Source organism: Balaenoptera borealis (assembly GCF_965194805.1).
Source record: "Balaenoptera borealis genome assembly, chromosome: 20".
In the NCBI taxonomy this organism is placed as follows: domain Eukaryota; kingdom Metazoa; phylum Chordata; class Mammalia; order Artiodactyla; family Balaenopteridae; genus Balaenoptera; species Balaenoptera borealis.
In genome coordinates this window covers 2,027,145-2,052,905 of record NC_138879.1, presented here as the reverse complement: position 1 = coordinate 2,052,905, position 25,761 = coordinate 2,027,145, and the positions used below count along the sequence as shown (strand labels likewise).

At 45.1% G+C, this 25,761-nt stretch overlaps 1 protein-coding gene and 1 pseudogene across 3 annotated transcripts in view; both read left to right on the top strand.

Moving 5' to 3' along the window:
* Positions 1-269: 269 nt before the first annotated feature.
* LOC309618242 (AMSH-like protease pseudogene) lies at positions 270-9,852 on the top strand (annotated as a pseudogene). The gene has a single exon. The product of its transcript is annotated as an AMSH-like protease pseudogene (transcript).
* A 6,869-nt stretch (positions 9,853-16,721) lies between these two features.
* Positions 16,722-25,761, top strand: part of WIPI1 (WD repeat domain, phosphoinositide interacting 1) — a 31,199-nt gene continuing 22,159 nt past the window's right edge. For both annotated transcript variants that reach the window (XM_082370472.1, XM_082370473.1), the window contains exons 1-3: positions 16,722-16,901; positions 21,372-21,454; positions 22,801-22,970. In XM_082370472.1, the coding sequence (XP_082226598.1) occupies positions 16,822-16,901; positions 21,372-21,454; positions 22,801-22,970 (333 nt within the window). In that variant the 5' untranslated portion in view covers positions 16,722-16,821. The remainder of the gene's footprint in view (positions 16,902-21,371; positions 21,455-22,800; positions 22,971-25,761) is intronic.

Sequence of the window (25,761 nt, the reverse complement as noted above, 5' to 3'; positions counted from 1 at the left end):
AAATTTATGTTATAGATCAGCACCTAGATCAATAGTTCTATCTCTTCATGTTAAGCATTTCTGAGTATGTCTGAATTTAAGTTTAAATGTAAATTTGCACAGTAACGATTTCAATGTTTCATCTGATGTCTCCTGTAACTTATGGGGATCACACAAGCAACTGCAACTTGCATCCACAGAATAAGCCTTCTCAAAATTAAAAATTATATTTACAGTCAGGCATTTTCCAAGAGCAACTGACATCACTTTCAATTATGTCAGTTAAAAATGAAGTTACTAAAAGTATAACATTCGATGACTTAATAAATTAATGTGCAGAAAAGTGAGCCAGAAAATCCTAATGATCAATCAAGATATCACATTAGCAAATTATTGCGTTAGATAAAATTATGACCCCAGAATGGTACTTTTTGCTATTTGTAAGTTACATTGCTACTCATGTAGCTTTCTTATCCCCATTATGATTTATAACTAATAAAACATTTTTAAAGGAAAAAGCTTTATAGTTTAGTGCCTTTAACCGTACTTTTCCTTGCTTTTGGAACAAAGGACCCTGCATTTCCATTTTGCACTGGGTCCTGAAAATTAGGTCACTGGCCCTGGTTGGAAGCTTGGTTGTGTTGGGAAGACTCTCAGGACCATCCCTGTGCGTCTGAGCAGAGACCGCGGGAATGTTCTCGGGAATTTGGCCTGGGTCCCCTAGAAGATGGGAGAGAAAGATGGAGGCATACAGAGCCTAGTGCCTGCTTCTTACCAGCAGGGTGAGTGGAGGGAGGGTAGCGGTGGGGAAGTCTCTACACCAGCCGTGTCAAGGTGAGGACTGGTGAGCTCCCGGGGTAACGGAGGCTGGAGGAGTTGTCAAGACAGAAGCCATCTCTTCTTTTTCTAATTTAATTTCTATTTTATATTATAGTTGATGCACAATGTTGTGTTAGTTTCAGGTGTACAGCACAGTGAATCAGTTACACATATACACATGTCCACTCTTTTTTAGATTCTTTTCCCATATCGGTTACTACAGAGTATTGAGTAGAGTTCCCTGTGCTGTACAATAGATCCTTGTTGATGATTTATTTTATATATAGTGGTGTATATGGGATAAGAAAGGCAGAAGCCACTTGAAGGGCTCCACCTGCCACCTGACCGTGCAACAGAAGAGAGAGGCTGTGGATGGGTGCTGGAGGAAGAAGCCAAGGAGGAGAGCCATGGGAGGTCTGCTAAAGAGCACATCACCCAGATCAGGAAGGAGGTAGTGCGGGGGTCCCGTGAGAGGCCCTCTGAGTAACCACAGATGGGGCCCTTGAGAGAGACAGGCTTCTGGAGGCATTTGGAGATGCTGCCCTAATGGGCGAGGGGTGGGGGGTTGGGGAAACCTACAGGGATGTCTCTGATGCAGACTTCACCCCAGTCGCCTAATCTCTCCTGGTCCCAGCTCAGAAAAAGATGGAGATGGAGTGGGAAGGAGGAGGTGGGGAAGGAGAAAAAGCAGAGATGGTGGTTTTGAACTGGCTGTGAGAGGGACACTTTGTACTCTCTGGAAGGACCTGAAAAGTTACGGATCTGCCCATACAATACCTCGAGGTGTGCACATGGGGGAGAAAGGGACTAGAATCACAGAAAAATAAGCCGTCTCCTGTTGGTCCTCTTGTTGAGTTCATGGAAGACACTGGTGACTTGTGCACGTTAAGACACACATTTTTAAAATAGAAACAGACCTTGCGCTACCTTATTTTTTCATAGAACATTTCTCAGAGATGGTCCCCTATCAGTACCCATAGAGGTGCCTTCCTCCTTCTAACGACTGCATCATGGTCTATCTATCCACAGACCACAGTGAATGTAACCTGTCTTCTATCGATGGATATTTTGTTGGTCTTCAGTCTTGCTGTAGATGTATTACTTTTCAGATCAGAGAAAAAAAAGCATCGACTTCTTTTTAGTTACACATCATTGAAAGAGAAAGAAAAAACTGTATTTTTAAAATTCTTTGATTCATTTATACAGTGAACTCTTCATTGCTTCGGTGTTTTTTTCTCCCCATGTGATGGTAATCTAGTATTTGATGATAAAAATCTAAATGCTTTTGGAGTACCAGAGTCAGCACTCCGTCACTCATTAGCTTGGTGACCTCGGACACATTGTTTACATTCTCTGAGCTTTCCTTTCTTTGTCTATAAAATGAGGTTAGTAATTCCTACATGGAAGTGTTATTATAAAGAGTAGAGACAGTCTTTGGAGAATATGGACCATGCAGCAAAGGCTCATGTTTTTATAATTGATGTTTCTGTTTCTGTGTGAATGAGTCAGAGTGCAATAAACATTGACCTTTGGTTCGTTTTTCCATCATTCATCCCTCACTATGCATCCTGGCTGCCCTTGGCAATGATACATTTTTGAGGAATACAAGCAGTTTAATACTAACCTAAGCTACGGATGTTGAAGAGGAAGATACAGTGTTTAAAGGTGATGCAGTTCAAAGGAAAAGAAAAGTATATTCTTCTCCATTAATACTGTTCATTTGTTCTCAAAATGTGCTTCAAGGATCCCTGGGGCCACTCAAGAATCTCTTGAGGCACCTGTGAACTCAAAACTATTTTCAGAATAATACCAAGGAATGACTCACCTTTTTCACTCTTGTTCTCTCATAAGTGCACAGTGGGGTTTGCTGAAGGCTACACGATATGTGATGTCACCACATGCTGAATGCAGAAGTAGCTATGAGAATCCAGCTGTCCTCTATTAAGCCAAACATTAAAGAGATTTGTAAAGATGTAGAACAAAGCCCCTCATCCCCATTTTTTGTTTGTTTTGGAAACAGAAAAAATATGATATTAATGTCAATATATGATGGGTTTATTATTTTTTAATGAATGAATTAATAAATATTTTGAATTCTTCTCAGTTTTCATTTCTATTGCACCAAATAATGATAGATATAACCCACACAAACAATAGCCCTTTGGAGCCCTCAATAATTGTTGAGTGTCAAGGGAATCCAAAAATTTTGAGAGCCACTAATATAGTTAATTGACATTTGGTCATAATACCAATTAAATTTGGACAATATCATTGTTTAAGAGAGACAAAAAAAGACACTGATGATGAGTTAATGGAAAGCTTAACTTTAATTTATAAATTTATAAATTTAATTAAGTTTTATATGATTTTAAAATTATTGATTCTGTAAGTCAGTCATTCAGCAAATATTTCACGAGCTCCTACTATGTGGTCAAGCATTGCTCTAGATGCTGGGAGAAGACCCTGCTCTCATGGAGCTTACCTTCTAGATGGAGCAGATAGACAGTAAACAGGTAAATAAACAAGATAATTTCAGGTTGTGATAACTGCTTTGAAAGAAATACACAGGCTAATGTGATAAGAATCCCTGGGGGGTGTAAGGCATTGGGCTATGTGTTCATGAGAAATTTCAGACCTGGGTCAAGAAGATCTCAAAATCTATACTATGTTCATGGATTGGGAGAATAGGAGAATGGAAATGAACAGCCTACCATGCAAATAGTCCGTGCATAAAAGGGTGCAAAGTAAATGACTGCTGTCCTTGGTGTGTGACAAATCTCTTTTTAAAAAACACCTCTCCCACCATTCCCTGGGAGTTGCTGAAGCAGGATTCTTTCAAGAGCTCGTCAGGAATGCCATCGGAGTGCATGTTGACATGCAGAGAATTCCAGAGAGCGAGGTCAGACCAGGGTCAACTGTAGATAGAGGCTGACTTAAACCGGCAAGTGTGGGAGCAGATCCCTGGGAAGAGACCAGAAAGGGAAGAAATGAGGACCTAGGAAATTGCCACTTTCAATATTTTAAGATACATCTTATCCACTTGATGTCTTTCCTAAAGGCTCTTAAATAGCTTCTGGAACCAAACTTCCATAAGAAATTAGAACCCCACCAAAGGATGTTTCTGGTGTCAGAGAAATCATGAAACGTCTAAATCACACCCACTTCAGATATGCAGCCGTGAAAACTCTCAGTCGTGTTTTTGGAAGACACACCAGCTTTTTATTCCCTGCGTGTATTTGCAATCAATAAGGAAAATAGGCGATCCTGTGCGGCACTTAGTTTCAGCCAAGGTGCATTTGACAGTTCACATTTCCATTTATAACAGAGGTTCTCACTCATCAGCAATGTGTGACTTAGAGCTGCCCTGACCGGCTCAGCACACAAGCCAGCCTCCCTCCTGATAGTGTAACTAAAATTAAAGGAATACTCCAAACATCAAACCAGGACATTTCATTCCAGTTCTTCACCAACTGACACATGTTCCATTACACATTACCTGCTCTCATGGCTTCAGCCACTACCTCTTCGCCAATGATCTGGTTCTCTCTCTCTCCCTCTCTCTCCCTCTCCCTCTCTCTCTCTCTCTCTCTCTCTCTCTCTCTCTCTCCATCCCATATTTCTACCCTATGCCCGGGATACAGGTAGCAGCTACCTCTAAGACGTTCCTTCTTTGATGTCACGCAGCATCTTTACAGTCAAAGGAACCAAAGTCTCTGGTTCCCAAAGCGATTTGTCCTCCTGTATCAGCTGTGATTGGCACTACTTTCCACCCTAACAAGAAACCTACAGAGCAGAGATCCCCGGGCTGAACCAAAGCTGGGATGCAACCATACCCCAGCTTATCTGAGGAGTGCGTCCCAGCATATCTGGAGAATCAGTGGTGCATCAAGAGGATTTACCTGGAGAATAAAAGATCAGAATGGAAAGAACAAGCTAGAGGTGGCAGCGCAGGATCTGTTTCAGATATTGGTCCCTTGACTTGGCCCCGTGGATTCACATTTGAATTTACGTGTTGAAGCTGAACGACTTTCTATATGACACAAAGCTTTGTTGCCCAGAGTGTGACCCAGAATAGATATGGGAAACTTGAGAATATAGCGCAGCTTTGGCTCAGCTGGGGGATCCAGCACTACTTGGACGTCCCAGGTGTTTGCAATTGTGCAGACATGGCACAAAACTTCAGTGTTTTTCACATCCATGGGGCCTGCTACAGTAATTTAAAAGAAAACAAAAACGGAGAATAACAAGTGTTGGCAAGGATGTGGAGAAATTGGAGCCCTCATACATTGTTATGGACTGTCAAATGGTTCCACATCTGTGGAAAATAGTTTGGCAGTTCCTCAAAATTTTAAACATAGAATTATCATATAACCCAGCAACTCCACTCCTAGGTCTATACCCAAGAGAATTCAAAACAGGTACTCAGATAATTACATGTACACACATAGTCAGAGTAGCACTATTCACAATAGCCAAGAGGTGGAAACAACTCAAGTGTCCATCAGTTGATGAATGGATGAACAAATTGTGGTATATACATTCAATGGAATATCATTCAGCCATTAAAAGAAATGAAATACTGTACATGCTCCAACATGGATGAACCTTGAAAGTATTATGCTCAGTGAAAGAGGTCAGACACAGAAGGTCACATATGGTAGGACCCCCATTTATGTGAAATATTCAGAATTGGTAATTCCATAGAAACAGAAAACAGGCTGGCAATGGGCAGGAGATGGGGGCAGGGGGGATAGGAAGTAACTGCTTAGTGGGTCCAGAGTTCTCTTTTGGAGCAGTGGAATGTTCCGGAACTGGATACAGGGGATGGTTGCACAGTAATGTGAATGTACTAAATGCCACTGAAATGTTCACTTTAAAAAGGTTAATTTTGGAGCTTCCAGGTTGGTGAACATGTTGAGGTGCTGGGAGCGTAGCGTGTGGAAAGGGCAGGGGAGCTCTGAGCCCCTTCCCACATCCCTCGCCTGAAGCATCTCTTCCATCTGCCTGTTCCTGAGTTACATCCTTTCCTAATAAATGGGTGATCTAACTCTTATGGCCCACTATATTTCTGATTAGATTGAAGTAATATGATGACGTAATTGAGAAGAAACAGTGAACACCTTCATTTTTTAGACAGGACAACACGGATCAGAAATTCTCTGTGAATTCTGGGGAAAAAGTAGCTGCTATCTATGCCTCACAATGAGATGTTCCCCTCAGCCCAGAAGAGTGAGTCCATGTTCTGAGCCACCTTGGTTGTAATGTTACCATCAATGAAAATATCACTCCAGGCCATGACTTTTTCTTGGTAATTATTTTTTTTATTGGAGTATAGTTGATTTACAATATTGTATTAGTTTCAGGCGTACAGCAAAGTGATTCAGTAATACATACATACATATATATATATCTATCCTGTTTCAGATTCTTTTCCATTATAGGTTATTACAAAATGTTGAGTATAGTTCCCTGTGCTATACAGTAGATCCTTATTAGTTATCTGTTTTATATGTAGTAGTGTGTACATGTCAATCCCAATCTCCTAATTTATCCCCTCCCTTCCTTCCCCTTTGGTAACGTTAAGTTTGTTTTCCATGTCTGTTGGGAGGGGGCGCTACTTTATATCTGGAATAGAAATGGAGAGGATGGCATTTGTGTATTTGAAGGAAGGAAACTTGGAAAATGCCTTTGTTCTTTATAATCAATTTATTATCTTGTTTGTAGAAAGGCTTCCCAGGTATTAAGATTACCAGCAACGTGGAGTACCTGAACAGCAGGATATTATGAAGAAACTGAAGGAGATTGCATTCCCAAGGACAGATGAATTGAAAAGGGACCTTTTAAAGAAATATAACATGGAATATCAAGAATATTTGCAAAGCAAAACAAACATAAAGCTGAAATTTTCAAAAAAACTGACACCTGTGAGATTGACAGAGACAGAAAGGAAGCAAACTGCTCAGATGCGCCAGCAGAAGCTTGAATGGGAGCAGTTTCTGGTTTTTGAAGATCAACTCAAGAAGCAAGAATTAGCCCGCGGTTACAAGGGGAGCCAGGAACGGCACCCCCAAGCCCCCCACTCCCCCGACCCCTCTCTGTGAGAGCAGATTCACGAGCAGATTCATGGGACTGCTTTGTCCTGCTTTCGCCCAACCCAGAACAATTCCTTGCTGAATGTATCTGCAGATCAGCCCGATAAAAGTGATGCGATCAATTACACTAGTCAGTTTCCTCCCCTAAACAGGGCCTTAAAGCAGCTGCTTATCTGAGTGCTGCACATCATTCAGCGGTTGAAGGGCTGTGATGTGCAGTTTTATCACGAGATCTTGGCCACACATTCTGCAGCTGGCAGATCTAATGCAGCAAGAGGAATGGAAACCTGTGGAAACTGACACAAGATGAATTTACTGTTATCCATGTGGTCATGCCGAAGCAGTCTGCGGGACCAGACAATTGAGACACGGAGAAAGTGGAAGAATTATTCCGTGTTTAGGGTCAACAGGATGGATCCAGACACATTCGACCCACACTGCAGTCTTGTCCCGCCCTGGTCGCCAGAGGCTGTTGACATTTGATTGTTCACCAAAGCATAAAGACAGTGACACCTTCAGGCTCACCAGAGCGGCCAGCTGCTTGGGGTTTCTGCTTGTAAAAAGAAGGGCTTTCACCCACCAAGGGCCCGAGGCTGTCCCGTCCCCGCAAACATGTTTGGTAAATGACATAAAAATAACTGGGGCCAACGCATGTGACGTGTTCCAACAATTAGCACTGCCAAAACCAGATACCTAGCCGTGAACACGTGGTCGCTGGATGATTCCAGAAATGGCTGGCATTTTATATGTACACATTTGTAGACCAGAAAGTTTGGTATTTATCGCTCTTGCACAATTTGAAGTTTTCTTTTGGGGTTGTTCTGTCTCAAGAGGAGTCACAATGGTGTTAAATCTATGTCTAGTAATATACCCAAATACTATGACCAGATAATAAATTGTGCTGCAAACAAACAAAAGGGTTAACCGAATGTGACTTTCACCTCAATTTAAAAAAATTAATCAATGTAGTTCACCCCATGAACCTAAGATCAGAGAAAACATAAATGACCATTTTACTAAAAGCAGAAAAAGTATGGGAAAGGAACAAGGAAACTTTGGTGCTGTCACAATGGACACCAGCATCTGGTCTAATAGGCCACTGAGTCCTGAAACTTCTAACCTCCCCCCGAGCTGTCACCTGAGTTCAGGTCTCATCACCTCCAGCTGGGACTGATGGACCAGCCTCCAGCCTCATCTCTGTCTCTGCTCCACCCTCGACTTCTGCAATGAGCTTTCTAAGGTGCAAGCCCGATTTTGCGAATCACCTTTGCGTACACTCTCCCTGTGACTCAGGTGTGGACGTGGACGTGTTTGCCTAGAACCACTCTGCTCTTTCTCTGGACATCCGAGTGTTGTCTGAAAAATGCCCCGGGTAGGAGGGGTGGGTATGAAGCCCCCAATCAAGCCAAGAGGGTCTGTAGCACAAATGCTCAGCCAAAAATGTTAGCAGCAGGAGGGACCAGACAGACAAGAGACAACTAATGAAAAGAATACCCACTCACCATTTCTAAAATATTTGACAAAATTTAAAAATATTTGACAGTCCTCACCCCTTTCATTGACCGCGCACTGTTTTCCAACAAGTACATAAGACATTTCAGGTGGGATGCGACGCTTCAGCTTTAGACTCGAGGAACTTCAGTGTAGGAAGTAATCATTCTGTCCAGCTTTTCTCCAACTTTCGTCTACAAAACACTGGGGTCTGCTAACCGTTCGAGGTAAAGACCACCAGGTTCACCCAGTCAGTGCTGGTTTTATTCACTTACTGCAGCAAGGGCGGGTGTACACCAGATGGGCTGTCTCAGTAAGAGGCTGTGTGGCAAGGGGCTTCTGTAGGACCTGGGTTTGTGCTGAGTGATTCTAAGGTGGGAAGGGTAGGGGAAACAGGAGCCAGGTCAGGGTTGGAGGTGGTCCTGAAGCGGCGTGCTTTAACCATTGGGTATCTCCAAAATCTCTGTCCCGGGGGTGACAGGAGCAAAGCACCTCTGAGGGAGGCAGTGATAAGAACACAGGAGCCACTCACAGGCACTTTGCAGCTGCGCTGTGGCCTCGCACGGGACGTGTTTATGACTCTCGGGAACATCTGAGCCGGCTTATCGGGGCTGATTTTTACTTTCTCAAGTCCCACAAGTTAGTGGGTGTTCCTGGAAAACAAGAGATCTAAATAAGCCTGTGAAACAATAGTAAATAAACACAATACTGGGCTTTCGGGAGCTTTGAACACGCTAAGGTGACTTGTGAATCTCCTGAAACACCGGCCATTTATTTCAACACAGCTGCCTGATTCTGTTCAAATGTAAGTCAGAACGTCCAGTGGTTTTTCATACTTCTCCCACACCCCGAGCATTTCCACTCTGACCTCTTTGCCTACGGATTCTGCCCCCTCCTCTCTCTGTTCCAACCACCCTGGCCTCCGCCGTGTTTCGTGAGCACTTCCCTTCCCTCTGCCCGGAATGCTTTTCCCCACGGGCCTGTGGAAACCGTTCCCACCTCTCCTCAGGCCTTTGTTCAAAGGGAATCTTCCAGGGAGGCCTTCCTTGCTTTCTCTCCGTGAAATCAACCCCCTCCTCAACTCTTCCAGACGCCCTTTCACTGCTTTATTTTTCTTCTGAGCACTCATTACATCTAAGGTATTCTGCACTTTATTTTATTTTTTTCTTTGTGGTCTTTCTGCCTATGTGGGCTGGACTTTTTTAATTTTTAAAAAAATCTTTAAAATTTTATTATTTTTTAAAATTTAATTTTTATTTTATATTGGAGTAGAGTTGATTTACAATGTTGTGTTAGTTTCAGGTGTGCAGCCAAGTGATTCAGTTACATATATACATATATCCATTCTTTTTCAGATTCTTTTCCCATATAACTTATCATAGAATATTGAGTAAAGTTCCCTGTGCTGTACAGTAGGTCCTTGTTGTTTATCTATTTTATATCTAGTAGTGTGTATGTATGTTAATCCCAAACTCCTAATTTATCCCTCCCGCCCACCTTTCCCCTTTGGTGACCATAAGTTTGTTTTCAAAGTCTGTGAGTCTGTTTCTGTTTTGTAAATAAGTTCATTTGTATCATTTTTTTTTAGATTCCACATATAAGTGATATCATATGATATTTGTCTTTCTCTGTCTGGCTTACTTCATTTAGTGTGATCATCTCTAGGTCCATCCATGTTGCTGCAAATGGCATTATTTCATCCTTTTTTACAGCTGAGTAATATTCCATTGTATCAATACATATGTACCACACTTTTATCCATTCCTCTGTTGATGGACACTTAGGCTGCTTCCATGTCCTGGCTATTGTAAATAGTGTTGCAATGAACATTGGGGTGCATGTAACCTTTCAAATTATAGTTTTTCAGGATATATGCCCACGAGTGGGATTGCTGGATCATATGGTAGTTCTATTTTTAGTTTCTTAAGGACCCTCCATACTGTTCTCCATAGTGGCTCTACCACTTTACAGTCCCACCAGCAGTGTGGGAGGGTTCCCTTTTCTCCACACCCGCTCCAGCATTTATTATTTGTAGATGTGACGATGGCCATTCTGACCCGTGTGAGGTGATACCTCGTTGTAGTTTTTATTTGCATTTCTCTGACAATTAGTGATACGGAGCACATTTGCATGTGCTTGTTGCCCATCTGTATGTCTTCTTTGGAGAGATGTCTGTTTAGATCTTTGGGCAGGATTTTTAAGGATTTTGTCCCGTGGTGCATCCCCAGGGCCTGGAACCGTGGCAAGCCCATAGTAGGCACCTGATAAAGATTTTTCAAATGAGTGAATATGCAAACCCCTTCCAAACGTCTCCTCCAGCACAGGAAGTGGGGAGTGGGGCCTCTGCGTTTTCGATGTACAGACAGTAAAGAGGTTTTGGAAGAACACATGGGGAGCCTCGGGGACTCTTCTTCCAAAGCTTTAGAATCAAATCCCCAGATCTTTCCCCTGAAGTCAGTCTTTCCTTCAAAACCCACCCACCAGCCTGGAACCGAATACTGTGGACCGCTAGATGGCGCTGTTCACCACGCATCGTTGGATTCTTAGCCGTCGCCCCGCCGTCCTAAGACCTCGGAAATCACCTTTTTCCTAGAGACAAGTATTCCAAGGAATGGTTACCACTCCCTAGGCCATCTCTCTAGACCAGGAAGAAACCCAGAGTCCTACAGCATCATTTATCAACTAGCCACTCCCACCCAGGAGCACAGGTTAACACTTTGCTTGGGAGCAAAAGATATTTTTAGTGCAGTCGACCCTGGGTACCCGCAGGGATTGGCTCCAGGACCCCTGCCCCATATCAAAATCAAATCCCTTATGTAAAACGGCATAGTATTTGCACATAACCTAGGCACACCCTCCTAAATACTTCAAACCATCTCTACCTTGCTTATAACACCTAATACAATGTAAGTGCTATGTAAATAGTTATTGACGTGGCAAATTCTAATTTTGCCTTTTGAAACTGGAATTTATTTCCTTATTTATTTAAATTTGGGGGGATATTTTCGATCAAAGTTTGGTTGAATTCATGGATGCGGAATCCACTGACACAGAGGGCCAACTCTACTTGGAGTAGTACCCTGGCAAACGTAAGCAAAGCTTTGGACCTTTTTGAAAAGTTGCAGGACTCCACGCCTCCCCTTTGAGCTTGACCAATGGCCTTCTTAGCACAATCCTGTCTTTTCCTCTCTGCCCTGCCTCTCTAGCCAATGAGGTAGAGCTTAAGATTCCAGCTTTGTTTCCAACCTTGAGCCACAGCAATGCGAGAGGCAGCATGAAATGGTGACCCGAGAATCTAGTGGAGGGAACTGAGTGAAGACAACATCTCCTGGGTCCCTGAGAAACTTATCCAACGTCTCTCAAGATGGGTTTACATGGCTGCATGATGGGGATAAAATGTCCTGGACAGAACAGATGTAGTGAGCATTACGTGAAGCTGTATGAGGCTTCAAGCCAAGTTTTCTATAAAGCTTTGTTTTCCATTTCCAGGTACTCTAACACTTAAGCCAGGGTGATTGGCTGATCTGATGAACCCATGTCTGTAATCTCGGCTGGTCTTCAGATGTCCCAGGGAACAGAAACTCGATGGTTGAACCTCCCCACATTGTGTTGAATAATAGACCATTTGCTCAAGGTAAGTCTGCAAATGCAGGCATAGAAAGCTACTGTCTTTGTAAATGTCAGTTGACCAGCAACTATCTATGGAGAACTTGTGATTTGCTTTGGTGTTTTAGGAAGATTATTCTGGAAGCCAAAATATGACAGATCGGGGAGGGGGTGAAGACAAAGACACCAGTTCTTCAGTGAAATATCATTGTTTCTTACCCTTGAGAGGAAATACGTAAGTCAAGGAATATTAGAAAGGTTGTTAATTTTTACTCCCTGCCCTCCCTTTTTTCAAGCGGAAAAACCAGAAATAATGGTTCCGTTTGGGGAACAAAGGCACATCCCAGGGGCTGTTCACTCACTGCAGCACCCCTCTCCCACACAGACGGTGCCCATGGTGAGTAACAAGAAAGCCCAGGTGTGCCTTTGCTCAACCAGACCCTTGGCCGGGGACTTCCTGATTGCCAATCCCATGGGACCATCTCCTTTCCCAGAAATCACCCTACAGCCTGTTCCTTCCTCTCCTACTTAGAACTGTGGGGCTAACTTCTTGAGCTTCCTTCATGTCACAACCCATCGCCCTTCCCTCTCCCCAACCCCAAAGGCTTACCTATTTTCTATTGCCCCTCCTCCTTTCCTCTTTTCTCCAAGTACTACCATACACCCTTCTCCGTTGTGGTTCTACTCTTTCTCAGCTCACATTCAGAGTGTTGAAACACATCAACAAGAAGAGAAAAAGGAGATTATTTCCTGTGACTTGATTTTATAAAAATAGAATGGATTTTATATAAGGAAGCAGCAGCCAGGAGTGGTATTCACTCACCTAGTAGTTACTCTAATTATAGACGGTTGGGTGTCACAGGCAACCATATTGAGTGACCGGAAGGTTGCATCAGACAGGATTTCTCATTTCCAACTTCCCCTGTTAATGCCCTGTGTATGCCCTGGTCAGCATCTTTAAATTACAACCTGACTGTTACACAAATAGGAAGTCTTCCCATTAGCTGAATTGTGGCCTGCAATTTTATCTGACAAAGGATGTTTGATTCCCAGACCCTGGCTTGATTCTCCCAAGATTTTGCTGACTTACTGTTTCCCTAGAAAGAATGGACATTTTCCCTGGGAAAAGATGGACACGTAGGAATTACAATTGGGAAAAAGAGAAAGAGTCAAAATCCTGTTCCCATTTCAGTAAACTTTGTGTTCTCTGCCCCTCCCCCAAAATTCCTTTGCTTCTGATATTTAGCCTTGAAATCTCTGTTCCAAAAATGTGGAAGGATTAAGATGCCATAAGCCTGATATTCAAATCAGGAGTTTCCACTCCTATAGAACCTAGATGAGAACTAGGACTTAAAAAAAGAAAAACCAGCCTGGCATTAAATGAATTCAGCACCTCTGAATTTATTTATAACCTTTTCCTTGGCCTTTTATCCAAACGGATTTCTGGGACTGTTTTTTTTTTTTGAGGGTGGAACCTCTCCAAGTGGCTCCTTCTGCCTCTAACAGAAGTCATAAACTGGCCCTCCACAAACCACATCCAGCCAGCTGATGTATTTAGTTTGGCTCACATAGTGTTTTTTAAAAAGAAGAATTAGTTGTCAGCGTTTAACATTTGTACGTAAAAATACAGGTTTCTATGAAATAAATATTTCTATAAATATACATTTACATAAAATACAGATTTCTGTATTGTCTTGGGAAAAATAAAGCCAGATGAGGCAGCCCTGGGATGTTATTTCCACATGGGTCCTTGGGGGATGTGAACCATTAACCCAGTAGGAAATATACAAGAGAGATCATTCATAGGAAAAATTGGGGCTGGGAAGGTGACCTGTTTTCTTCCAGATCTACATCTCTAGGTCTGAACCTTAACTCCAGTGAGCATTCAGTTCTACCACCTCAACGTGTCTGAAACTAAATGCAGCTTCCTAAATACCTGCCAGACATCTGGTTTCTGAAGGCAGCACAGTACGCCTTCCGACCATGGAATCGGCTTTAAGTCTTCGCTTTTGTTCCCTGCCACCCCTCCTTCCCCATCAGCTGCCATGCCCCGAGGCTTATGCTCTCAGAAGTCCACTGGGCAATAAGATAGCTACCAAACACGTGAGCACCTAAAATGTGGCTAGTGCAAATTGAGATATACCGTAAGTGAAAAAGACACACGGGATTTTAAATATTTATGCTAAAAAATAATGATAATCCAAACTGGCTGATTAATAATTTTACGTGGATTACTTACTAAAATGATATTTTTGACGTACTGGGTTATATTAAATAATATTTAACTAGTTAAATATTATTAAAATTAACTTGCCCATTTCTCTTTACCCTTTTTAACATGGGGTCTAGAAAATTTTAAATGACACGTCTTGAAAAATTTTAATCACATTTGGGGTTCACATTTGTGGCTCACATTATCCCTCTATTGGACAGCGCCCTTCAAAACATCTCTTCGCATGAGGTGATGAGGTGCTAATTATCGCTACAATGGCAGTCAGGTTACAACACATAAATGTACGAAATCAACACGTTGTACACCTTAAATTGACACAAAGTTATATGTCAAATACATTTCAAGAAAAAAGAATCTCTCTTGGCTTTGTCCTAACCTTTCTGACCTTGCTGCCAACCTATAGCCTAGTTTCTCACATGCTTTTGCTCCTAAAATTTCACATTAGTCTAGGCTTTTCTCCCTTCTAATCTGCTCTGCACACCCGGGCTGAGTTTATCTGCCTAAAACACTACTTTTATCATGAAACGCTCCTGCTCAAAAACTAACACCAGCTCCCATCTCTACCCCATAAAGTCCAAATTCTTGGTAATAACAGCTTCCACTTTAAAAACCTATTGTGCACATTATGTAATTCTCCCAACAACCTAACAACTAGAATGTCAGACTTTTTGCTTTCTAAATAGAACAAAAAGGACTGCAGCATTTGCCTGAGCTGGGAGGGGAGAGGGAAAGCACCTCTGAGCTGAGACGTTACAAGGATAACACAGTTAAAGCATCCAAGCAGCAGCTCCTTCCCTTACGATGATTTTTACAACACCTCACAATCAACTAAAGAGCAATCGACATCTGTAGATGTGTTAGCTGAACTATTTTTACATCAGTTGAGAGAAAGAATAATAGCACTGAAAGAAGAAACTGTTATATTTGCATTTCAGAAAACCAAAACCAGGAGTCAACCAGAAAAGCTTAAGAGAAACAGTGCTCTTCGCTCACCCACTGTAGGTCCAAGTTTCCTATATATATATACACAGTTTTGTCACAAAATAGAAAATTTGAATTATACCAGTCTGAAATGCAGTCGTACAACAACAGCAATAAAATATCATTTCGTCTCAAAATTTGAAAAGCATGAATTAAAAATTGGTCAGTAGGGCTTCCCTGGTGGCGCAGTGGTTGAGAATCTGCCTGCCAATGCAGCGGACACGGGTTTGAGCCCTGGTCTGGGAAGATCCGAAATGCCGCGGAGCAACTGGGCCCGTGAGCCACAATTACTGAGCCTGCGCGTCTGGAGCCTGTGCTCCGCAACAAGAGAGGCCGCGATAGTGAGAGGCCCGCGCACCGCGATGAAGAGTGGCCCCCGCTCGCTGCAACTAGAGAAAGCCCTCACACAGAAACGAAGACTCAACACAGCCATAAATAAAAATAAATAAATAATTAATTAATTTAAAAAAGAAAGTCTTAAAAAAAAAATTCGTCAGTAATTATATACATCCAAAACTAGCAGAGCTACTGATTCATTAGTCGTGTTGATAATTCTACATGGCAACATGTATTCATCTTGGGAAGAGAGACCGTTTGGATTCACCTCGAATTACATGAGTTTTTTACTGTGCTGTCTTCAAGACTTCATCCTTTTCATAAAATACAACATCCTATACACATTTTCTTTCATTTTTTCAGCTACAGATCAGATAGGTTTTGCCAAAAACTGTCTAGCAGAATCGTTGGTGCACGGGTCTTGAAATCAGACAAAACCACATTTTACCATTTATTGTGTTACTTCAGGCAGAATTGTTTAGCAGTTCTGTGCTTCAGTTACGGCTTCTTTAAATTGGGCATAATTATACTTTCCTCCCAAAGTTTTGTAAGAATTCAACGAGATAATACACATTGTTAACACGGTGCTTGACCTGTGGTAAGAGTTCTCAACGGACAATGGATAAGATGACGTCCTACCTATCTGGCCTCAGCGTCCTCCTGTTAGAAACAGTTTTCTAAGCAGCTTGAAGACTCTACGAGAAGGTGGGGCTTTGGCGTCCAACGCTCTCTACTAAACTGTAAGTTTAATAAACGGAGTGTTACCCAGGACACGGGGTTGGGTGGGGTCGGAACGAGCGCGCCCGCCTGTCTGCTTTGCCGCGGCCGCGACGCAGACGCCGGACCGGAGCCTGCAGGCCGGGCCCAGCTGCCCCGCCGCCCTGGCAATGAAAACACCGCCACGTGGCCTGAAGCCTTGGCGTCACGCGCCTTCGCCCAATGGCAAGCCGTGTCTCGGAGTTGGGGGCGGGTCGCCAGCAGGGCGGTTCCGCCCACAGCCGTCGCCAATTGGCCAAGAGTGAGCCGGGGCGTGGGCTCACGACCAATGGAGGCCGGCAGTGGGGACCCCGCCCGCTCGGTGGCTGGGTCCGCGGGACCGGCAGGAGGGGGCGGGGTGGGGCGGAGCTGAGCGAGGAGGGGCGGGGCGACGCGGGGCCCGGGCGGGGCCGGGGGCGGGGCCGGGGGTGGAGGGGGCGGACAACCCGGCCCGCGGGGCCGGCGCCAGCGGGCTGCTGAGGTGGCTGTCCCCCGCTCGGAGCGGCGGCTTCCCGGGTCGAGCCCCTGATGGAGGCCGGGGCCCCAGACGGCCCCTCGGGCGGGGTCGAGGAGGCGCTCAGCTGCTTCTCTTTCAACCAGGACTGCACGTAAGCCGAGGCGCCTGCCCTGCCGGGAGGTGGGGGAGAAAAGTCGCGATCGGGGGTGTCGTCCAGTTGGCAACTTGTGCAGGAGGCGCGGGCCTACGCCCCCAGAGGCCTCGGCGGACGGCCGGTGCTGCCCGGACCGGTGCGGGTCCCCGGACCGCCCCCTCGGCCTCCCCGTCCTCCAGGAGGGGGCTGAGCACCCCCATCGCCCGCTGCCGGCGGAGAGCCAGGAGGGCCCGGCCGGGGGAGAAGGAGGGAGTTAGCCGGGGGAGTGGGGCTGAAGGAGGCTAAGGTACGTGGGGGGACGGGGGGGGCGGGGTAGTGACCAAAGTGGGGGTCTGGGGAAGGAGGGGCAGAGGCCAAAGCAAAGGAGATGGGAGAGGACGGGGAAGTTGCAAGCTGACCCAAGGCGAGGTAGTTGGGGCCCAGGAAGATGGGAGTACAGGAAAAACTTTCCCATTTGTCCTTGAGCATCTCAACGTGGCATCTGGGCAGGGCCAGTGACTCAGAGGCAGCCTATCCCTGCGGCCAGGCCAGCCCCGGTCCCAGCCCCAGCGCAGGGCACCTCGCCCGCCGGATCTGGGTGTCAGGAACCTCTCCACTGCTCTCAGTGTGTCTTCACGTAGCCCACTGGAGAGGCCGGGCCGCCTCCTGGGAGTCCGGAGCCCTTTCCGGGCCCAGGCTGCCTTCCGGGAGAAGCACGAGCTCCACTCTGTTGCTTTTTGACTGGATTTTTAACGTTTCACCTTGATGTTCCCATTGGGACTTTGGCCAGAGAGCCGGGAGTTGCTGAACTGTGTTTCAGACATCTGGAAGATGTCCCTTAGAAGAAAACTCCTGCTCCCTTACCTCTTTTCATGGGATTGTTAGACGCCAGCTCTGGGCACCGTATGGAATAATCTCTTTGGAATGTGCACCCAGAGCATTAGGCAGTGATGACCTCTTCCCAGTTTCCCATTTCCTGCTGTACCAGTCTCTGTTGTGCTCCTTGTTTGGAGTCGGCTTCAGGTGTGTGTTGGCCGTCTGTGCCTGGGCTATGCTAATACTGAACATTCAGTGGTGTAATTAAGGCCATCGTGTACCATAAGCAACCCTGGCTTCCATTCCCTTTGTGTTTCTGTTTAAAAACACCCTATGCCAAACAATATACCTTTGTTCGAAAAAGCTGTATGTGTAATCGTGTAATCCAGTAGCTGGGCAACTGGGTTAGAGGACGGACTTTCAAGCTTTCCTTGACCACAGCCCACAATAAGAAATACATATTACAACATTACCCAATATCCAGATATAGATGTGTGTGTATATACACACACACACACATATATATATGTATAATATCACTGAAAAGCAATTCACAACATGCTGTTTACTCTTAATGTGTGCAATACCCTCTGGTATTTTGTGTTTCTTTTTTTTTAAAGCCATTCGTGACTTACTAAATTATTTTCTCATGGGTTGAGAGCCACAGTTTACAAAAATGATGGTCTAGATACACTTCTGATGTTTTGTAAGAAACATTTTGCAAGAGAGGATGGCTGTTGAAATGCCTGGGCGTTTGCCTTCCCAGTTGAAAGCAGGTTAAGGAGGGGAGCTAGCTAGTTTGCTTCTTAGTAGGAAATGTTCTCAATTCTGCTTTGTAGCATTGTTTATTACATTTTTTTAAAGGGATGTTAATTTTTACTCTAGGTAAGTCCCAGCTTTCTATAGCAGTTGGATAAGAATGTTATTTTCAAAACCGTGGGGTGCTTGGGAAGTTAATTTCCTTAGTCCCTACGGTCAGTTCTGTCTTCCTGGCTTTGCTGGGCAGCTCTATTGCACCTATAAATAAAAGTTTTTGTCACAGTCAGTTGCTTTGAGCCTCAGAGGGTATGACATTGGATTTTAAAATAAGTCAAGCCCCTTGCCGAATACATTTCGGAGTGTCAGCGTGTCTTTTTCTATAAGTATAGGCCAAATTTAGGGCCCAGTTTTTCTGGAGAAGGTTAGTTAGAAGACAACTAACCTTTAGCAGTCTTCACTCATCCTTCCTGCTTGGCCCTGTGCCAGACAATTTGGGTGTGTTTTTTCATTTGATTCGTGGTATGTATTTGTCCCAAATCCCATTTTCATGAGAGGTGATGAGAATTTTTTTTCTTCCTACAAAAAGGCCTTATGAATGAAATAAGGGTTTAGTCTGAATTCCTTGATTCAGAGTTTTTTGTGGTCATTGATCAACCATTTAAAGCACAACAGTGATCACACTGCCATTTCCCATATTTAAAATTCGTGTGGAGCAGGGCATATGTTTGAAAGTTATTTTAAGTTGCCAGATCTTTTGGTTAATATTATAAGACTCTAATTACAACATTTTTCCCCTTACTTGCAAGCTTTAGAAACCTTGGTTTGCAACTAAATGCACACATATTTATGTGAAAAAAGTTTATGGGAAGAAGGTTTAGGAGCAGTGATCCCTATGGAGTATGTATATTTTGAAGTTGTAAGATGCGGCTGGCTGGCCTTTCGAGTTTGTTGTCATTAGAAGCCAAGCCCCAGTTCTAAGCGCACTGTTGCCTGATGCAAACGTCTAATCCCCCAGGTTAGCTGCTCAGCAGGTCAGTTGTGGGGGGGGGCACGGGGGGCGAAGCGGCAGAAGCAGCCACCTTGCTGATTAAAAGTCAACTGCCATCCCAGGGAAGAACAAATGTTAGGGTTGAAAAAAAAAAAATTCCAGGGAGAATCATATGACCTTCTCTTTTTTAGGCTAGTGAAACAAGAGCCTTGGCCATCCAGGCTTGTAGCAGTAAGCTGCTTATTTTAGTCTATGTCTCCCTGTGAAGAGCGAAGCTCACCTTTTCATACGTTTATTTTGAATGAGGGAGTTGGACTACTTGTTAGGTCTACGTAGGACCATTTTAAGGTCCATTTCAGCCCTGACATCCAATTTCCCAGGGGTCAGGGTCCGATGGCTTATTCTGAGGGTGCTCTGGGTAAGATTTTGATCATCGCTGAGGTGTTGAGGGCAAAGCAGGAGAGAGCTGGATAGGAATTCTCAGCTGCCGAACAAAACTGACCCATTTGCTTTCATCCTGGGGCCAAGGAAACCTGGGTGCACACTCTGTATCTATCGGTTGAAGAGTGAAAACTAAAGAAGACAAGATTCTGGACTTCCCCGGCGGTCCAGTGGTTAAAGCTCTGCACTTCCAATGCAGGGGACGTGGGTTTGATCCCTGGTCAGGAAACTAAGATCCCACATGCTGCACTGCGCGGCCAAAAAATTAAAAAAAAAAAAAAAAAAAAATTCTTTTAGCCCCCGTTGTCCCAGATAAGGTTTAGATTTTGCTCTGTTGGTAGGTGGCAGTGCTGGCTTTGTGGAGCTGAGGATAAGGCAGAGTTCTCAACCATGGCTGCCCATGAAAGTACTTGAACTGAAAAAAAAAAAAAAAGAAAGAAAGAAAGCCAATTAAATAAAAAGCACAGGGTTGGAGGAGCAGGGTAGACAGTCATCAGTATTTTTCTTAAAACTTCCCAGGTGAGTTTAATGTGCAGCCAGGGATGAGAACCACTGGTATAAAGTATCTGAGATGCTTTCATGCAAAGTGATGGAAGGAAGCATCTATTAAATTTTGCCTGCTAATGACCTACTGTGTCTTCTAAGATCACGTAGTTCTTTTTTTTTTTTTTTTAAATTTATTTATTGATTGATTGATTGATTGATTGCTATGTTGGGTCTTCGTTTCCGCGCTAGGGCTTTCTCTAGTTGTGGCAAGCGGGGACCACTCTTCATCGCGGTGCGCGGGCCTCTCACTATCGCGGCCTCTCTTGTTGCGGAGCACAGGCTCCAGACGCACAGGCTCAGCAGCTGTGGCTCACGGGCCCAGTTGCTCCGTGGCATGTGGGATCTTCCCAGACCAGGGCTCGAACCCGTGTCCCCTGCATTGGCAGGCAGATTCTCAACCACTGCGCCACCAGGGAAGCCCCACGTATTTCTTTTTTAAGCAAGAAAGAAAGAAAGAAAGGAGGAAGGAAGGACGGAGGGAGGGAAGGAAGAAAGTGAAGGAAGGAGAGAAGGAAGGAAGGGAGGGAGGGAGGAAGGAAGGAAGGAAGGAAAGAAAAAAAATAATTTACCTCTTGGTACCACTGTGATGAATATTGTCAAACGTGCCATTTTTCCTATTTCTGCCCAGCTGGGAAAGCATGGTCCCTGGTGGGTTTGACACTTCATTTGACGATAGAGCCCATTCAGTTTCAGGTCTCTTAACCATTTCACATGCTTGTATGTAGTTGTCTTTGACTTCTTCCTTTCGACTGGACCTGCCCACCTGACAAGACATGCTTGCTTCACCGTCTAGAAAGTGATCAAATGTCTCAGCTCCTGAGGCTGTATGTTTATCTGTCCCCTATGAGGCTCGAGGGACGGAGGGTGTCTCTCTTCAGACCCACCTATGGTTGGACTCAGTACCTGTTGTCATTCCCAGGCTGTCCTTGCCTTCACAGATCCCTCGCGATTGGAACCAAATCTGGTTATAAGCTGTTTTCTTTGAGTTCTGTGGAGCAGCTTGACCACGTCCATGGAAGCAGTAAGTGTGTGTGTGTGAGAATCTCAGGGCACCAAATCTGCCCTCTAGACTCTAAGCTGGGGCGCTTCTCAGCTTTCTGTGTTTTCCTCCACTAACCCTCAAGCTTACAGAGTCAGTAGTTTTTCAGATTTAAATATAAATCATTGTTTCCACTTGCTTTAAAAAAACACACCACCATGAAACACTAGTAAGATTTGGCAATAGCTTAAGTCACATTCTCTTTTTACATTAAGAAATCCTTTGAAACTGTATTGTTGACACTTTTTCGTATACTCATATGCACGGTTATCAGTTTTTATAACTGTCGAACTGAAAGTTCACTTACGATTTTTTTTTGCCCTTTTATTGGCACTGTAGAATATTGGTAACATTCATTCAGTCATGTAAGTATTTTCCTTGTTTTAATAAAGCAGTAGTCTCCCATTCACAGAGTCCATATCAAAGACATTGAAGTACTTCTTGTGAATATTAAAAACAAGTCCAGCTTAGACATGTGCCTCTCTCATTGTCTCAGGGAAGGTTGTTGTTTATGCCACCATCATATTGACGAAAACACACTCTGGATTCCCTGGAAAGAAAGTGGCTTGGCAAATAATATCTTAGGCTCCCAATTCATTTGTAAGATGTTATTTTTATTATAACATTTTTGTGAAGATTCTGCTCTGTATCTGTCCTGCGTTGTTCCCTATGGGACTTGCTGGAGCCCAAGAAAGGCAGGCATGTGAAAAGAATGTTCCCAGAAAGACACAGAGGCCTCCTGTCTACAGGCGCTCAAGAGGCTTCCTGATTTACCTTCTTCCTGGGCGCAGAAGGACTTCCCTGGTCATAGCACAGATGTCCGGGGTATTATCAACAGGAAAGGGATTCCGGAGAGAGTCAGGGAGCACAGCAAGACGGGCACGAGGCACAGAATTCACTGTGTTCCTGCCCCCGCCCCTGCCCCATCATGGTGGCACCTGTACCTTTTAGCAACAGGGACCAGAAGAATTCCGAAAGCAGAGCCTCCCGGCAGAGTAGTTACCACTTTGAAACCTCTCGTGGAGAAAGAGTGGATTGATCCAAACCTCCCAGATATGTTCTGCGGAGAGGACAGCGGCCCCGGGGGCGGGGCTGTGATTCCAGCCGCGGAGGGCATCGGGGGATGTTCTGGAAAGCCCGGCTTTATGTTCTGATCGCCGGGGTCTGCCTGACTGCCGATGGTGGAAAGGGCTTGGGAACTTGGGAAACGGGTTAAAGTTCACTGTCGAGGGAAGGGGCGGGGAATCTCTGCAGGCAGGCGGTCGGGGGTGGGGGGGGGAGGACCCCGAGGAGGCCGCCGGCTGACGTGTGCGCCCCCCCGGCCGCAGATGACATCCCCGACGTCTGCATCGTGGAGCGCCTCTTCTCCAGCAGCCTCGTGGTGGTCGTGAGCCGCACGAAGCCTCGCCAGATGAACGTGTACCACTTCAAGAAGGGCACGGAGATCTGCAGCTACGGCTACTCCAGTAACGTCTTGTCCGTCAGGCTGAACCGGCAGGTAAGGGGCTGGGGCGTCCCTCCGGGTCGCAAGGCTCCCGCCGCTGGGGACCAAGGAAAAAGAGGAGCACCTCTCGGGATGGTCATCTCTCGCCAGCATCCAGCTCTGTCGGGGGGTTTAAAACTCAGGCCGAGGATTATGCGGACGTGGTTTGAGTCTACGCCGCACACACTTGTCTAGGCGGTGAGACCGCCCCCGGGCCCCGGTGCTTCCGCCTGGTGTGATTTCTCAAACAGCCGCCACCGGCTAGGCGAACGCGGTCCCCAGGAGCCAGGCTGGGTGGAACCCTGGCTCAGAATCTGTCCCATGAGCCACTGCAGGGGCACCTTAAACCAGAGGGACGCCCTTCTGGTTTGGGCCCTAGATGGTGGCATTCGTTGCCGGCTGGTGGTCACTCCTGTCAGAATAAGCTCCTGGAGAGAAAGCGTGGGACTCCTGGGTTAGTGCTGAAGCCCTAAAGTCGGTGAAACTGCCCCTCCTCTTGCTGGGACCGAGTCCCAGGCCGCTCCTTTTCTTTCTCCCGGCTAACCCTTGAAGACGTTTCTGGTGGTGTTTTCTTTGTTGGAGGAAGGTTTAGTCTTATCTCAAACGTGCAATATACATTCTTTTGAAAACTGTAAGTTCCTGTTAAATAAGCATTTGGGGGTATTAGCCGAGTTTCCCTTGAATTATTAGATTTTAAATCCATTGAGGGCAGCGACTGTATCCATTTTACTCACTACGGTAAGGCCTGGTAGAAAAGACAGTGTCTGGTAGAAAAATGCTCAGTGAATATCTGTTTCCTGGCTGCCTATTAAATACAAAAACAAATAAATCGGTTCTTTATATGACAGAGCAGATCTGTGTATTCAATTAAATACTCCCAGGGTGCTGGAGGTCCTTGCCTTCACTGAGGACATCATTTTCTCCTTTGTACCTAAACTATTAAGTGCTTACTTTTTTTTTTTTTTTTTAAACAAATGAGACAAAGTGCTGTCTTAAGTTTATGAGAAGGAAGAGATTGTTTCTTTGGGTTGATCCACTATTTTGACTGCCTATCCATTCAAGTCTGTATAAAGCAGGGCGGTAGAAAATGGCCTGAGAAATAGAATACGACGTTTTTTAAAAGCAAGGAGTAGCCGGAGATAAAGAAGATAAGCCCAGTTCTTGGCAAGAGAGGGAAAGGCAGTTTGAGGGTTTTCAACTTGAAGGCTTTTAAGCACAATTCTTGGCTCCAGTGCTGTCTCTGAAATCTCTTGGTTGCACATTAAATTTCTTTGCAGGACGTTTTATCTTTGCATACGTTGATGGCCAGGGTATAAAAATTAAGACTGTTTAGGCAAATATCCCGTAATGATCAGAACCCTCAAATGGTATCCACGGTATTTATTTGTATAATGTCTCTCTTGCTTGCTCTCTGATATCTTCATCAGCAAATGGGACTGTTAACCTTTAGGTGCCGCCCTCTCCTCAATAAAACACTCATTAACTTCAAAGTTCCCCTGCCGCATCTCCTAAAGAACATCACGGCACCTAGAACTTCTCCGCTGTTCACAGCCAAGCCAACTGGACCCCAGGCCGAGCAGGGCTCTCTTCCTTTAGCATTTCTTCTGCTAAGAAGATGATTTGAAACAGGTCTGGGAAGTCTTCGGGGTTTGCTTCTCTTAAAAACATTCAGATTTGGGACTTCACTTTTGGTTTACGGGGCTGCTAGAGTCCCCTCCCTGCTAGGCCAGGGTCCTGGTGCTCCCCCCCCCCCCCCCGCCCCCGGAGGACGTGAAAATAGAGGCTGCTCTGTCTATTTCATCAGGTCCTCAGGCTGTGCAGTTCCTTTCTGAAAAACAGGAAAAAAGTCCAAGATTTGTGTGGGGAGTTAAGAAGAAAGAAAACCCCTATTATCCTCTGAATCTGTAGAAAGGAAGAATATTCAGTAATTGTGATCTGTTTCATTTTTAGTTGCTGTTAATCCCCTTCTACTAATAGAGGAAAGGTATTCTGTGGAATAAAGACAATAAACCAGATGTATTTGGATTTGTAAATGTCCACAGTTCTTTGACCATCTGTTCCGAGGGGCCCTCGTTACCCAGATGGAGATTGATTGGATGGAAGCCTCCAAGGGCAGACGCTGTAAATAATTCTCTAGTTGACAAAAGGAGTTTTTACTTCTAGGACCTAGACAAGTAGATGAGAGCCAGGGTGACAGGGAATGAGCTGAGCTGGAGGCCAGCCCAGGGTTCTCCTGAGACCGGAGACTGATTAGTAAAGGGAGCCATTGCCAGGGTTGCGCTCACACCAGGAACGAGCCCTCACGTGAAACACAGACGAAGTGCCTCCTCTTTGCCCCTCACTGTTCCCTCTGTGTTTCCCTTGGCGGGGGGGTGACCTCCGGCCGAGTGGACCACAGAGCAGATGGTGCTGTAAGAGCTGGTGGGAAAGATGCAGACGAGGCCAGAGAAGCTAGGAGTGGAGGCTGCCCTTGCAGGAAGGGGCACGGTGAAGACCCCGAATTCTGGGGTCGCACGTGGGGCTCGGGGCGGGGACACAGGAGCGAACCCGAACCCACAAACATCAACAAGCATAGAGCACTCTAGTCCAAACCGTAGCAAGTGCAGGCGAAAGGCAAAGCGGTGCGGTAAATCAGGGACTGTATATTTTACGGAGAAGCACTGATATATGCCATCAATTTGGAGACCCTGTTAGAATCTTAGAATCTTTTTTATCACCCCTCTGCACCCAGCGCTGTGGCCACAGAGCCTTAAATAAACCTGAGAAAAGTGTTTCAATGTTATCTTTCCGCTTGGTTCAAGTGACA